Below are 13,710 nucleotides of genomic sequence, written 5' to 3'. Positions count from 1 at the left end.
TGAACTAAAAGAATCTCAACACTAAACCCTACTAAGAACATGAGGGGGAAAAGTGTACTTAAAAAGAAAACTCGTAGTCTACAGAGAGTTTGGGTAATTTCCTAACTCTTGTATGACATAAATACTTGTCTGAGTTTCTTAGGCTTTTAGTTCTCTGAAGTACAGATCTAAAAAGGTTAAAGGTAACGGTGAAGGTCTTGTATTATAGCTTTCCTCAAAGTACAGTTTGAGTGTTTTTTGATTATGTAATATCTAATTGTTCATTATGAAAGCAATAGCTGTTTAGAAAGACATGATTTTTTTCCAAATGAAAACCTAAATGTGCATTGAATTTGTATCCCCGTGCATCCATGTATTTTACTTTTTTCAATGACTGGTTTCATTTCCCTGATTAAAATGTAAATTCTCAAAGCTGTTCAACTTCAATATTTCACATTTCAGTCATCATAGAAGGAGCTTCCTCATTCCCTCCAACAAATCACAAATCCTTTTGGACATCCATCAGTTGCTTCCAGACTGTTTTTATGCTGTTTTATAACATAATTTGCTTTTACCATATCAGTCAAAATGGGATTGAAAATGCAGCTTACCGAGTTCCAACTTTGGCCAGCAGATGGCACTTCTACAAACATTGGTCTGCATGGTTTTTCTGTTTGGATTTCAGTTTTGCAACTTCTGCTGCCTGTCAACTACAGACACATGGCAATGAAGGAAACAAAGATCAAAATATGGAAATTTTTTAAGGTCATCGTTAGTAGTTTGCTAATTACAACGTTAGTGTTATTCACTGCAGCGACCATCAGGACTCTGTCTCTGGACGTAAATGTCGGACTTCAACTCGCACACTGGGAAAAGTCGAAAAACATTTCACTGGTGATTGACCAGCGTCACAGAGAGGAGCTTCTAGGCAATTTCAAAGGTAATTTAAGTCCTGCTTTAGCTTGGAGACTAACCCAGTCCACAGAAATATATGGGAGCATGTTGCTACATCCTTTAGCAGTCAGCGTGTTTGTTTTTCATTCAAACAGAGGCACTGAGAATCCCCACCGTGTCATTCTCTGAGACGGAGAGCAACGCCACAGCGCTGCGGCAGTTTGACGCTTTCCTCCGTAAAGGTACAATAATAAATAATATGGGATACGCGTTCCCCGATTCCCTATAAAACAACTAGGTGCCAACTCTTTATTTATTTGACCTCTGTTTTTAAACGTGTAGTCATTTATGCGCCTTACACGTTGGGAAATTGTTGCTAACTAACTTTTTAACCGTTGCGCTTACATCCTGCTAACCTGTTTATGTTGCGTTCGCTGCTAGCAGGAGCTAACTGTCAGTGCTTGCTAATGAGCTCATTAGTTAAACCCACTTTGCTTAGAGATTCTCAAATTAATGTTGATTTTTTAATCTAAGTTAGTGGACATTCTTGTACTAAAGGCAGATAACACACAGGCTGACATTTATATATATTACCGAGAAGGCATTTATTAATTAAACCAGATTGCTAAAACAAAAATATCATCCATGAGGAAGCTACCAAAAAGTTTTTGATGTGAAAAGATGGCTGTTCTGGGCGCTGGATCCAAGAATTTGAATCGAAGGTTGAGTGGAAGGAAAAAGATTGATAGCGAAAGGTTCAGGGATTATTTTGAGATTTTTATCATCTGCTGCTCTGGGTCCACTGTTTTTATCAAATCAGCTGTCAACTGGGAAATTATTGGCTAGCTTTTCATGCTTCCCTCTGCCAGGCTTTTTGGAGTTGCTGATTTTAGTTTCCAGTCGGACTTGGCACCTGCTTTCACTTCCTAAAAGTAGGAATGCCTCCTTTAATGACCGTGATATCACTGCGCTTGATTATCCAGCAAATATGCCTGACCTTAACTATACTGGTTATTGTCAAGGGAAAGACGAGACACCAAATCCAACAATGCAGACAGACTGAAAGCTACTCATAACCTAACTTGGGCCTTTTCAGCACCATCCACCGTTGCACTGATAGAAAAATCCAGGCAAAAGGAGACCCTGAGCTCTCTGATTACTGATCTTACATAGGATTCTCTTCTTCTGAGAAACAAATTTGGATTTTCATTTGATTAAAATTAACAAGAATAAAATCTTGTAATGGATCACTCTGTGTGTAGAGTTTCACTTTTTAACCTTAATGACTGAAATAAATTAAATATGTTTTTCAATTTAGTTTCAGATGCAATTGTGTAATATTTTAGTTTCGTTTAAATAAAATTAGTGAGCGTCTGTAATCAATTTTGTCTTTAATAATAATTTAAATATTAAACCCTTTAAAATGGTGTCTAGCAAAGCATTTACATCAATAACATCATTATCTCAGACTCTAAAAGCTTCCCCTGTTGAGAGTGTCCTCATCTTTCTTTTTCCAGCCTTCCCCACAGTTTTCTCTTCAAGCGTGGTTCATCATGAGCTGGTGGCTAATTACAGCCACCTGTTTCGGGTGCAGGGATCTCAGCCTGACTCGGTACCGTACCTGCTGCTGGCCCACATTGATGTAGTACCTGCCAAAGAGTCAGATGGCTGGGAGGCCCCTCCCTTTTCTGCCAAAGAGATAGACGACTTCATCTATGGCAGAGGGACCATAGATGATAAGTGTGCTGTAATGGTAGGCGAACATGTAATGATGTACTGCGAGGATATTCTGAAACTGCATCATTAACGTACTTCTGCAGGCCAGGCTAAATTCATTATTTTCCATTTTTCCCTATAGGGAATACTTCAAGCACTGGAATACTTGCTGATTAGAGGCTACACTCCACGCAGGGGGTTTTACATCGGATTGGGTCATGATGAAGAAGTATTTTCACTACCCATTACTCGCTAATGCGCTTCACTTTTTTGCCTTTTGAAATCTTCCACTGAGCTCTTAAGTTTGTCATTTTTAGATCAGGGGTTTCCATGGAGCGAAGAACATTGTCCGTGTGATGAAGGAACGTGGCGTGAAGTTGTCGTTTGTCCTTGATGAAGGCCTGGCTATACTTGACGGAGTCATCAGTGGACTTGATGGACCTGCAGCTCTGTGAGAATTTCCCACACTCAGTTTGAGCACGATAGTTATGGTTGAAGCATTTTTTTAAGGAAAATGTTTCAGAGGAGTATATGGTAAAAAAAAAAAAAAGAAATTCTTAAGAAAGAAAATAGTTGATTGATCGATCACTGTGTTCACTCAGAAAATTAATAATTGAAGCATATGCACCCAAGTTATTTGCAGTTTGAGCTTTTTTTTCCTCCATCCTGACAAAAAGAATCGTTCAAATGCATCTTTAGGAACTCAAAATTACAGACGGTAATGACCAAAAACGTCTCTCCATCATTGTATCATTTTAACAGAATTGGGGTTAGTGAAAAAGGCTCAGCCAATGTGAAGCTTAGTGTGACTATGGCGCCTGGCCACTCATCGATGCCTCCCAGGGAGTCCAGCATTGGGATCTTGGCTGCAGCAGTTAAAAGGTGCGAGGTTTAATTCTTCAGCTTTTTTCTTTTTGCTGTGAGAACTATTTTAGATGTGTCACTGCATCAAATTCTAATCGAGTTGAGCATTTTGCACATTTTTGTTGTATGACATCTGCAGACTTGAAGAAAATCCCCTGCCCAGGTTATTTGGTCATGGTCCTGAACGGGAAACCTTTGAACATCTGGCCCACAAGGTAATAGGAGTCACAGTGCTAACAAAAGATATTTTACATATTCCTACAAACCGTCTGTTTTTCTTCAGTTTGGGCTTCCTCTTAAGTTCATAATGTCAAACTTATGGCTCTTCTCGCCGCTCCTTGGCAGGTAATCACATCACATGTTTCAGTCATATCACATTGTTCTTCACCTGAAATAAACTGTTTGTGTGCTTTTTATTGCAGAGTGTTAGAAGGAAAGCCAGACACTAATGCTCTTGTAAGGACAACCACAGCAGTGACCATGTTCAACGCAGGAGTCAAGGTATAAAAATTGGTTTCTAAACCGTGAGTAATTCAGATTTTTTTTAATATAAAGTCAGTATAACCTATGTTTCTTCAGGTGAACATCATTCCTTCCCTTGCTGAAGCTTATGTAAATCTGCGAATCCACTCTGCACAAACACTGCAAGAGGCGAGAACAGAAACTTTATTCCTCGTTCTTGGAATAACTGTAACCTTTTGAGTTGAACGAGCTGCGTTCTGTCTTGTCCAGGTCCTGGACTTTATCCACGCCACTGTGGGGGACCAGCGAGTGAAAATAGAACTTATTGATGGCTTTGACCCACTTCCCGTCAGCTCGTCTGATGAACGGTCGTTCGGGTTTCAGATCATAAAGAAAACAGTGTTGGACATGTTCCCCACACTTACAGTTGCTCCAGGTATGCACAGATAAAGTGTAGTTTAGTAGTAAAACCTGTGTTTTTCTAGAAAACATTTGATTATTAAGTTATTTTAAATGTGCAGGTATTTGCATTGGGAACACAGACAGTCGGCATTTCAAAGACCTCAGTAATGATATTTATCGCTTTGCTCCAGTCTGGTTCAAACCAGGCGATGCTCAAAGGTAAGAACCTAAAAAAACACTCAGAATAAAAGGAACCCTGTTTCATTTTCTCTTGTGATGCCCTAAAAACATTATATTAATGTGTGTTTATAGTTTAAATTGTAACCCAGTGAAATTTTCCACATCTTTTTGAATTTACCTACACGAAAGAATACAGAATGAATCCAGTAACGAGATCCTGTAATTAACAAGCATGTTTTTTTGAAATTGTGCTTATTTTTCAGGTTCCATGGTATAAATGAAAGGATTTCCAAAAAGAACTATGAGGAGCTTGTCGTGTTTTATTTTAATCTTTTTCAAAATTGTGACATTCAAAAGCTTCCTGAGCTGCACGCCTCTATTCACGAACTCTAAGGAAAAATATTCATTGGTGTTGGAAAGGCAGAGCAGTTTGATAGCGAATGTTAAGAATGCAGATGACCTTGTTGCTGTGAAATAATCAGGGAGGATAAGATGGGGATTATTTGGTAGATTGCCGCCTTAATCTAAAAAAAAAAGATTCAGTTCACTCTAAGAATTATTTCATGAGCTGCTGTTAACAGTGTTATAATTTAATTTTTGCGGTATGCACTGAGATGACAGTTATCAACAGATCTGTTTTAATGTTTTTTTTTTCATGTAACGACTGAAATTCATCAATGTTTAATAAAATAAATTGCAGCTAAATATGTATTGTCTTTTGCATAATTCTTTCTCTTTTAATTTACTGCAAAGTGCTACTGTTCCCCCACAAACTGAAAAAGTTATTAATTTGTTGTTGGCGTTGCTCTGTTCAGTTACAGCAATCATTGTCTTTAGTTGCATTTATATTGTTGTTTATAGACTGCTTAAAAATAAAAACCTGTTGGAATGGGTTTTCTGGTGGCAATTTGTGCCTTGAAAGTAGAACAGACTTGTGCAAACAGACATATTGATAACAGATGACTCAGGAAAGTTTTATTTTCAAGTTTAGGACGTTAAACTGTTGCAACATCCAGATAATGTTTTGTGGAAGACCTTTGACCTCATGGGAGTCCATTGGGAGTTGCTGCACATTTGGGCAAACTCCATGCTCTATTTGCAGATTTAAAAAAACAACTTTTAGAACATGGTGCAATACATGTGTCACTGTTAATGTTTTCTGCTAAAATCTGTAAGCTTGTAGAGCTTGGTTATTTTTTATTTAAGATTATGTTACGATTATAATGTTATCCACCTAAAATCAAAATATAGTAATAAGATGGTGATCTAGATCTGTCCGAAAAGGTGATTTAAAACATACTGTATGTATTTAGTCAAATCTATAATTGAAAAAAAAAAATTACACCTTAGCTTAAACCTTGAGAAGATAATGAAAAGAAGATGGGACCTAACATTTATGTAACCTCTTGTATAAGTATGTAAAGGAACAAATGAAACCTCTTCCAATCTTAAGAACCAGTTTATCAACCCAAATGAATGCCTGTCAGTACTAGAACATTGAATATTAATTAGGTTAAAGTATTGCACAGTCCTTCCAGGACTGGGTCCTTGAAACTTCTTTCACACAGACTAAGAAAATCAAGTCGGGCACTTTAAAAACAGTCAAAGTTCAAACCAACCTTAATATAACAATACTGTCTTCATGACTTAAACATTTACAGCCCTATAAGTCTTTGTACTAACAGAGGTTGACATTGTTTGTTTTTCTTCCACCCCAGCATGGCGGCTCCTACATGTCTTTTGGTAAACTCTACAGGACCCTTTGATATTGGTTGGCTTGAACAGTTGTGCTCTCTCAAAGTTTTGACTGGGTAACAGTTGTATGCAATCTCACCCATCTTAGTTGCTGAAGTTTGTGTCAAATTTCTTCCATTTGGTGTTGATGAACTTAACTAAACATAGGGGATGTTCAGTGCCTTAGAGGTTTTTTTGTGTCCATCCCCTGACTAATACTTTTCTGTAACCTTTTCTCTGCTTTGCTTGTAGTGTTCTGTACTCTTCATGTTTTAATGGTAACCTGGAATACTGATTAACCAGGGGACGAACCTTCAGGACACAGGTGTCTTTCTTTATTCACTTCAGACACTCAGGTGATCTCTCTTCCACTCACTACTATCACCAACTGATAGGACCCAAGTTGATTTAGGTCAATTTAAAGTAGGTGTATATTTATGCAGTCACCTATTTTCTGTTTCACATTCTTATTTAATTATTGTTTAATAGAAATGAGTTTTCATTATGACATTAAAGGACTTAGCTTAGCTTAGTTTAGTATGAACATGAATGATTTAAAAAAGGAAAAAAAAAGCGTAAAACAGCCGAGTGCGGAATGACCGTTAGAGGGACTGCACTTCTATAAACAAAGTTTATGTTGAGGCATTAAGAAGTCCAAGTTTGTGTCTCTGTGTTGCCCTGTGATAAACTGGTGACCTGTGCATGGAGAACCCTGACTGTTGCCCACTGATGCCCTCTAGAGAATAGCACCAGCCTCCCTGCAATGCTGCACAGAAAAGCAGGTAAAGACGGTGGATGAATGGATGGAAATCCAGTATAATGCTGACATTGTCTAGTATACAATGACACCACATAGATATACCTATATCTATAGATAAGATGTTTCTTCCTGTTATCTTTACAATATGTTCAGTCATCATACAGTATAGGGATCACATTTCAGGGAAATTGCTTCCTAGTTAATAAATAAATAGTTTAAAATTCTGGGAACTTAATTTTTTTGTGTGAAACAATGTAAAGACATTTCCTTCAGTTTAAAAAAAATATGATGTATAGATCTCCAATTATCAGAAAACCGCCTTGGAATATTACTGAATCCAAATGGCTTTAATATTTATGTGACCTACATTAATTACTTAAATTTTGGGATTAATCAAGGGAAGCGACCGTCTTCTTAAATAGTTAAAATTAATATGAGAAAAGATTCTTACACAAGCTGTTGATTGGAACCTGATGCTCAATAAGCCACATCTGAATACAGAATCACTTCTAATCTAGTGATGCTACCAGTCCACTAACAACTATCCTGTTGTTCCACAAGGACGTCACATGATTTTTAAAAACATAATGTTAATTAATACTCTTATGCATACTGGCTGGTATATTTACCATTTTAATTTGTTCTATAATTTCTCATTTGAGAATATTTTCTGACTGTTATACTGTTGTTGGCAAAAACCATACACATGCCGACATAAATGTCTCTTTCTTAGTTTCTTTTTAATTCATTTTACCATTTTTTTTGTTTTAGTATTTTTACTGTGAAATACTTTGTGACTGCTGTCTGATAAATAAATATAAAATGTACTTATAAATAAATAAATTTTATATAAATAAAATGTACTTACTTTACTTATTACACTGACATTATTAACTGGATAAAAAACCCTGATATTCTAGGATTTGTCAACAACTGACTTTCCAAATAATAATGTGATATACACCAAATACTCATTATATTCAGCATACATGTCAAATAATGATGCAGTACTGCACTGCAACAAGAAAGATGGCAACGAAATGTGAGGAAGCAAAAACAGGAAAATTTATTAAAAGGTTTTGGTATGCATGTCTCTACACATTACAAATTACTTCAGTACATTTGAAACATCTAAGCAGATATGAAAAAAATAAATCTCCTTTTGGGTGTTAAACTTTTACACCAAGAACACAGCTGTAGAGTGAGAGAGGACATTGTATTCACGCTGTCCATCCAGCATTTAAATTCACAAAAGCTTGACTGAATCACTTATTATAATCGCAACAGTCGCACGTGGCATTGTAAACCAAATTAGCAGGACATATCTGTGTGTAGGTGATTCCGCCGACACACTGATAGAAGGTGTGTCTATTATTTTCATTGATGTAGTTACCATCAGTCTTGCCTAAACAGAAATTACGTGCAGGAGTTTTGGTTGTTTTCATGCCAGGAGCTGCTGTGGTTGTAGGAACGCCAGGCTGGTTTGTGGTATTGATGGAACTATTCCCTAGAAACATAAAACACATGCGATTTTTAAGGCAAGCGAACCAATGCTTCGTAGAAGAGGAAATAATGACACTGATTGATGTCCGACCTGACTGCAGTTGAGAGCGGAGATATCCAATGAGAGGATAGTTTCCCTGACCACAGAATTGTCCAGAAAAGTCATCCAGATCCACAGCCCAGACGAACGCTCCACCGTAGTTGTTGTCTTTCACATACTGTGCCTGTTGACCACAACAAAAACAGTTTTAAATATTTTAGGCGAGAGGAGGTTGGCTGGGTGCTCCATGAACAGAACAGTGTCATGCAGTTGTGCAATGAGTAATATTGTCAGGAGACAATGTTTAGTGTTTTAGAAATGTTTCTTAAATAAAGGAAGTAGAAACAAGGAATACATGCAGTGTGCGAGTCAAAGTCTAATCAGCAGACTTGCTAGGTCTTTTATGTTGGGAATTTATTTTCATGATGCATTAACATGAAAACATTGCAAAGTGCTGTATTACTTCAATTATTTTATTACATTTTTCTGAATTACTTTAGATTTTGTGTAGACATTTATCTTATTACAATTTTTAGCTTAAAAATATTGGTACAAAGGCATTGAAGCACTGAAACTGAATAAAATCAACACTTCAAGTAAATTTATGTGAATTTAAACCTTTTTCTTTTTAAATTGAAGAAGGTTTAGAAGTTTCTAATTAGTAAGTAATGACTATATGTTGCCCTGTACTGTAAAAAATGTACCTTTTTTTGTCAGGGTTTTTATGTCTGTGAGCCACTAAATGTATCTTGCCATCAGAAACAGGAAGCAGGACAGAAGGAGAGGTAAAAAACAAACAAACAACAACAAAAAAAAAAAAAAAACAAAGAACTTTGTTTAGAAAACTGGACCAGAGCAAATTGGATCTTGGGGGACTCCAACTCTCCTACTTACTAACTTAGTTTTTGCATGGAAAAAAAAGCCTTTTCCTGGCATTCTTTCTGCATTACCTTCATAACTTGTAGCTATATTTTTTGCAAAAAAAAATAAAATAAAAAATACACTCAGCTTGGCTTCAAGCAAAACATGAATACATAGAAAAGTCACTCATGCAGTGGCAATATGTTGAAGGATTGGTGATGGTGTTAGTCTGTTTTTCTCCTAAAAGATCTAGGGAAGCTACTTACAGTGCATAGCATTACAAATGTATTAAATTTCCTGGAAATTTTAAATAAAAATCTGCTTGTTGGGGTTTCAATAATCATACTTAAGATATAAACATATATTTCTCTCTTTCATATCAGATGGATTTTTGTCCATCTGATATGTCCATCTTTCTTTCTTTCTTTCTTTCTTTCTTTCTTTCTTTCTTTCTTTCTTTCTTTCTTTCTTTCTTTCTTTCTTTCTTTCTTTCTTTCTTTAATGAAATCAAAAAAGGAATCTGGGGTTTAGCAGGACTAAAAACTACTCGTCAGAGGGTTGTAAAAAAAATAAAAATAAAAAAATAACACGAATGTATCCAATAGATGGGAATTGATGTCACATCAGAGGTAAGATTTGGACTATTGTAACTATACTGCCATCTTCTGCCCAGTTTTGGTAATTAAAATATGTGTGATTGATCTTTGGCTTCATAGCTGCACAGAATTTGTCCTGATTCATAGGGTCATTGCATAAACTGGGATGGACAGGGACATGCAGCGTTCTTTCCTTATTTGTATTGTAGCTATTATTGTATCCAAAGGATGACGTATTACCTTGATCGCATAGCTCTGCTTGTTGTCGAATCCCACCCACTGATTGCCTTTGACTGCATAGGGAACCTTTTGCTCCTCAATCCAGTGAGTGGTGGCTCCATCAAGGAAAGTGCAAACCTGTAGATACAAGACGATAAACCTAAATATCATCCCAATTTTGTTGCATTTACTTTTTTTTTTTTTTTAATTTTGAGTATCCCTTTATGTTTATCTAAGAAAATTCTTTAGTTTGATTTTGCACTATATTGAATTGTTACCTCATAGTAGGACAAGATTCCTGCTTCCCGGGTGTAGTTCCCAGCAGTGCCTGGTCCGCTCGCTGGTGCTGCAACACCACTAGCTGCTGATGACGTGCGAAATGTGCGACCATATGCGGGAAAACCAACCAGCAGCTTTTCTAGCGGAGCTCCTTGGTCTCTCCAGTATCTCATGGCAAAGTCCTGCAGCAAAAAATGACAACGTTTAACCAAATAGATAATAATATCACCTTACTTGGATCTAGCATGGGTTTGTTGAATGTTTTTACTTACAACATTGTAGTAGATATGTTGACCATGCATGACAGAGCTGTTGTACAGAGGGCTGTTGTGGCCAGTGAATGAATCCCAGGCTCCATGGAAGTCGTAGGTCATGACGCTTATAAAGTCTAGATAACTGTTGTAAGAATAAAATACAAAAGTGCAACAGATTGTATATTTTTGCAACTTGACATCACAAGTTTTGCTTTTATCTGTCAGTAAATACTAAGAATTTGTCAATCTTTGTTCCTGTTTCTAATTCAAAAGATGTAACGTCTTTAGCTTTAACTCAAATGAACTCACTTGGACACAGTAGCAATCTCATAGCCTTTATCAATAGTTCCCTTTCCAGCCGCTACAGCAGCAGTGAGCAGCAGCCTCTGCTGATTGGTTTGAGTGGCTTCCTTCTCAAAGGCAGCAAGTAATTCCTAAATGGAAAATAACATTGTATGTGTTAAGACTTCTGCCCGAGTTTCATCCAAACGTAGAAATGCTCTGAGAAATCAATTGTTAACCAGAGCCTCTGGTAAACTGTTGGCTAGAAACTCAAAAAGCCAGCCGTTTTCAGATCGATAGACACGAACAGATAATGCAGATAACAAAACTCTTGGCTGTGGAAGCTTGCTACTGACTAAAAGAGCTAGACTCAAATGACCCATTTCAAATGTCTGTGAGGTACAGAACACTTAAGTTAGAGGAAGCAATATGTCTTTTATCTGAAAGAGTCAGAAAGTAGGATATTTATCTAATAATGGGAAGACTCAATGGAACAAAGCGTGTGTGCTTTCACGTTATTTAGGGATACAAACAGAGTTCGGCAAGTTCTGAAAGCAGTTTATAACACCCACTCCAATATAATTTTGTCCTGGTTCTAAAACCTTGTGCAGAGGCCATACACTCACAAATGAGAAAAGGCTTTTCTCCTGGTTTAAATGCATAAAATCATTAATAGTTACAAAAATTGGAGAAGTGAAATCAGCCACTGAATTCGGATCAATGCATCAGAATATCCTAACCTGGCAGAGCAACGTGAACCTTTGCTTGTCCTCTGGTGGGCTTCCTCGTGATCCCGGGTACTCCCAGTCCAGATCTAGTCCATCAAAGCCATGTTGTCTCAGAAATCTGATCGAAGGCTGGATTAACACCTGACGGTTGGCCGGAGACGAGACCATGAGGCTGAATCTGTTAATATTCACATAGGTTAGTGGTTTTTCAGTTAAAACGTTTTTTAATGATCCATAAAGGAATTCATTAAAAAGCGTATGTTTGGAAGCTGTTATATTTTGCAGACTCACTGTGTGGTTCCAAAGTTCCACCCACCGACAGCCAGCAGGGTTTTCAGCTGAGGGTTTCTGTTGTGAAGACGTAGAAATATATTCATCACTTATACATGTTGAAAGGAAAGCAATCCGACAGAGTTCTGGCAGTTCAAGTTATGTGTTAAAATAGAATAAACAAAATATCTGGAAAGAAAACGTACAGTTTAAAACAATTCAAATACTAAAGTTAATAAAAGAGATTTTTTTTTTATTCTAAATGTTTTTATTATCATGTGTCATTTCCACCAGGCTGTTTGTGCTCATGTAAAGTTCACAATGATTTTTCCGAACCTCAAATGCTTAAAATTCTTGTAAGTTTTTCATGCAGTGCATTACAAGAATGCATTCAAACAGCTTTGTTTTAATAGTTTATTGGGAAGCTGAAGTGATACTAAGCTCACCTGTTCTTCAGCGCATTGAAGGATTTGTACATAACATCATCGTTCCTCTCAAACGTAGCCAGCTCATTGGAGGAGCTGATGATGGAGAAGGCGTAGATGAGGTGCGTACAGAGGTTTGGATCTACGTTGTCAGGGGTGAATTTTCCACCCCCTGGTCTGTACTGGGACCAGTTGGTAAAGTAGCACACCAGTTTGGTGGAATAAACTATAATAAAAGAAAAAAAAGGATCATTAGTAGGTTTATATTTAAACTGTGACTTAATTGGAAATTCCAGAATAAAAAAAAATATATAATTCCTACCAGTCTGAAGACACATCAGAAGTGCCAATCCTGAAAAAAAAGTTTAATTAATTTTTTTTTTTCTTAACAGCTCTTGGAACATATTAAAAGACAAAATAATTCACCTACCAGCCAGGATGGTCAGTCGAGCCATGATGAAGCCTTTTCTTCAGAATATTCTGCACTGTTTAAAAGAACAAATCATAAAAAAAGATTACACTGGAGGTTTTGGAAGTCAACCACAAAGGTTTGCACAGTCGAAGAGTTGGATGAAAGTGTCATTGGTACCTTTTCTCCGGTGGCTTGCTCTACGTCTGGCTGCTCCCACTGTTCTCCCTTTTATAGAAGAAATTAGTAAGGAACAAAGTCCACATGAGTGAGTCACTGGCTGAGTCAACATCAGATTTTGGTTTTGTTTGGCCGGAGATGAGCTGGTGATTGTTCCCTGTTTGTGTTTTATTAGCCGATAAATGTACATGAGAAGGAAGTGCTAACTTCTCAACTGTGGTTTTATGAGACTGCAAATTTGTTCTTGTACACAGGAGCTGATAAATTGTTTTCCAACTTTATGGCACATGACTATCACTCTGTAAAGTGACCTTTGGTTTTCTGTGCATCACACAAAGCCATTTTGTCTTAATGCTTAAAGACAATTAGCTTCACTATCCATGCAAATTGTTGATAATTGCATTCAAAAGAAACATTACTGGGAATGATAAAACATATTTGAAAATTAGGTACTATAACTAAGATAAAATTGAACTATATGTAACTGATTGAGATTAAATAACTGGATGAATTTGATAAATATTTCTGTTTACAAATTGTGTTCAGTTTGCAAAGGTGTAAATCTCGAACCTCTGTCCTCTCAATTGAGAGACCGACAGACCGGCCCACCGGGTCATGTCTGCATGTTTGCAATTATCAATATTCACCTCACTACCAACGCAACTACTTTCTT

The 13,710-nt window shown here is 36.9% G+C and overlaps 2 protein-coding genes across 2 annotated transcripts; one reads left to right on the top strand and one right to left on the bottom strand.

Moving 5' to 3' along the window:
• Nucleotides 1–409: 409 nt before the first annotated feature.
• On the top strand, nucleotides 410–5,202 carry pm20d1.2 (peptidase M20 domain containing 1, tandem duplicate 2). The gene is made up of 13 exons (XM_015043338.1): nucleotides 410–919; nucleotides 1,029–1,115; nucleotides 2,391–2,626; nucleotides 2,732–2,818; nucleotides 2,907–3,040; nucleotides 3,352–3,471; nucleotides 3,593–3,668; nucleotides 3,737–3,798; nucleotides 3,876–3,954; nucleotides 4,033–4,104; nucleotides 4,186–4,351; nucleotides 4,437–4,536; nucleotides 4,761–5,202. The coding sequence occupies exons 1-13, from the start codon at nucleotides 568–570 to the stop codon at nucleotides 4,888–4,890; spliced, it is 1,701 nt and encodes a 566-aa protein (XP_014898824.1). The 5' UTR covers nucleotides 410–567; the 3' UTR covers nucleotides 4,891–5,202.
• A 2,832-nt stretch (nucleotides 5,203–8,034) lies between these two features.
• Nucleotides 8,035–13,091, bottom strand: LOC106954081 (acidic mammalian chitinase-like). The gene is made up of 12 exons (XM_015043326.1): nucleotides 13,038–13,091; nucleotides 12,879–12,933; nucleotides 12,771–12,800; nucleotides 12,470–12,674; nucleotides 12,045–12,101; nucleotides 11,766–11,931; nucleotides 11,053–11,177; nucleotides 10,762–10,885; nucleotides 10,489–10,671; nucleotides 10,232–10,348; nucleotides 8,586–8,718; nucleotides 8,035–8,498 (listed from the first exon to the last, which is right to left on the bottom strand). Exons 2-12 carry the CDS (start codon nucleotides 12,901–12,903, stop codon nucleotides 8,257–8,259), a joined length of 1,407 nt encoding a protein of 468 aa, XP_014898812.1. The 5' UTR covers nucleotides 12,904–12,933; nucleotides 13,038–13,091; the 3' UTR covers nucleotides 8,035–8,256.
• Nucleotides 13,092–13,710: the final 619 nt, after the last annotated feature.

The sequence above is a fragment of the Poecilia latipinna genome, unplaced genomic scaffold (genome assembly GCF_001443285.1).
Source record: "Poecilia latipinna isolate Pla-1442-1.1 unplaced genomic scaffold, P_latipinna-1.0 Scaffold36, whole genome shotgun sequence".
NCBI lineage: Eukaryota > Metazoa > Chordata > Actinopteri > Cyprinodontiformes > Poeciliidae > Poecilia > Poecilia latipinna.
The sequence above is the reverse complement of the archived record's forward strand: the minus strand, read 5'-3'. Positions and strand labels throughout refer to the sequence as shown.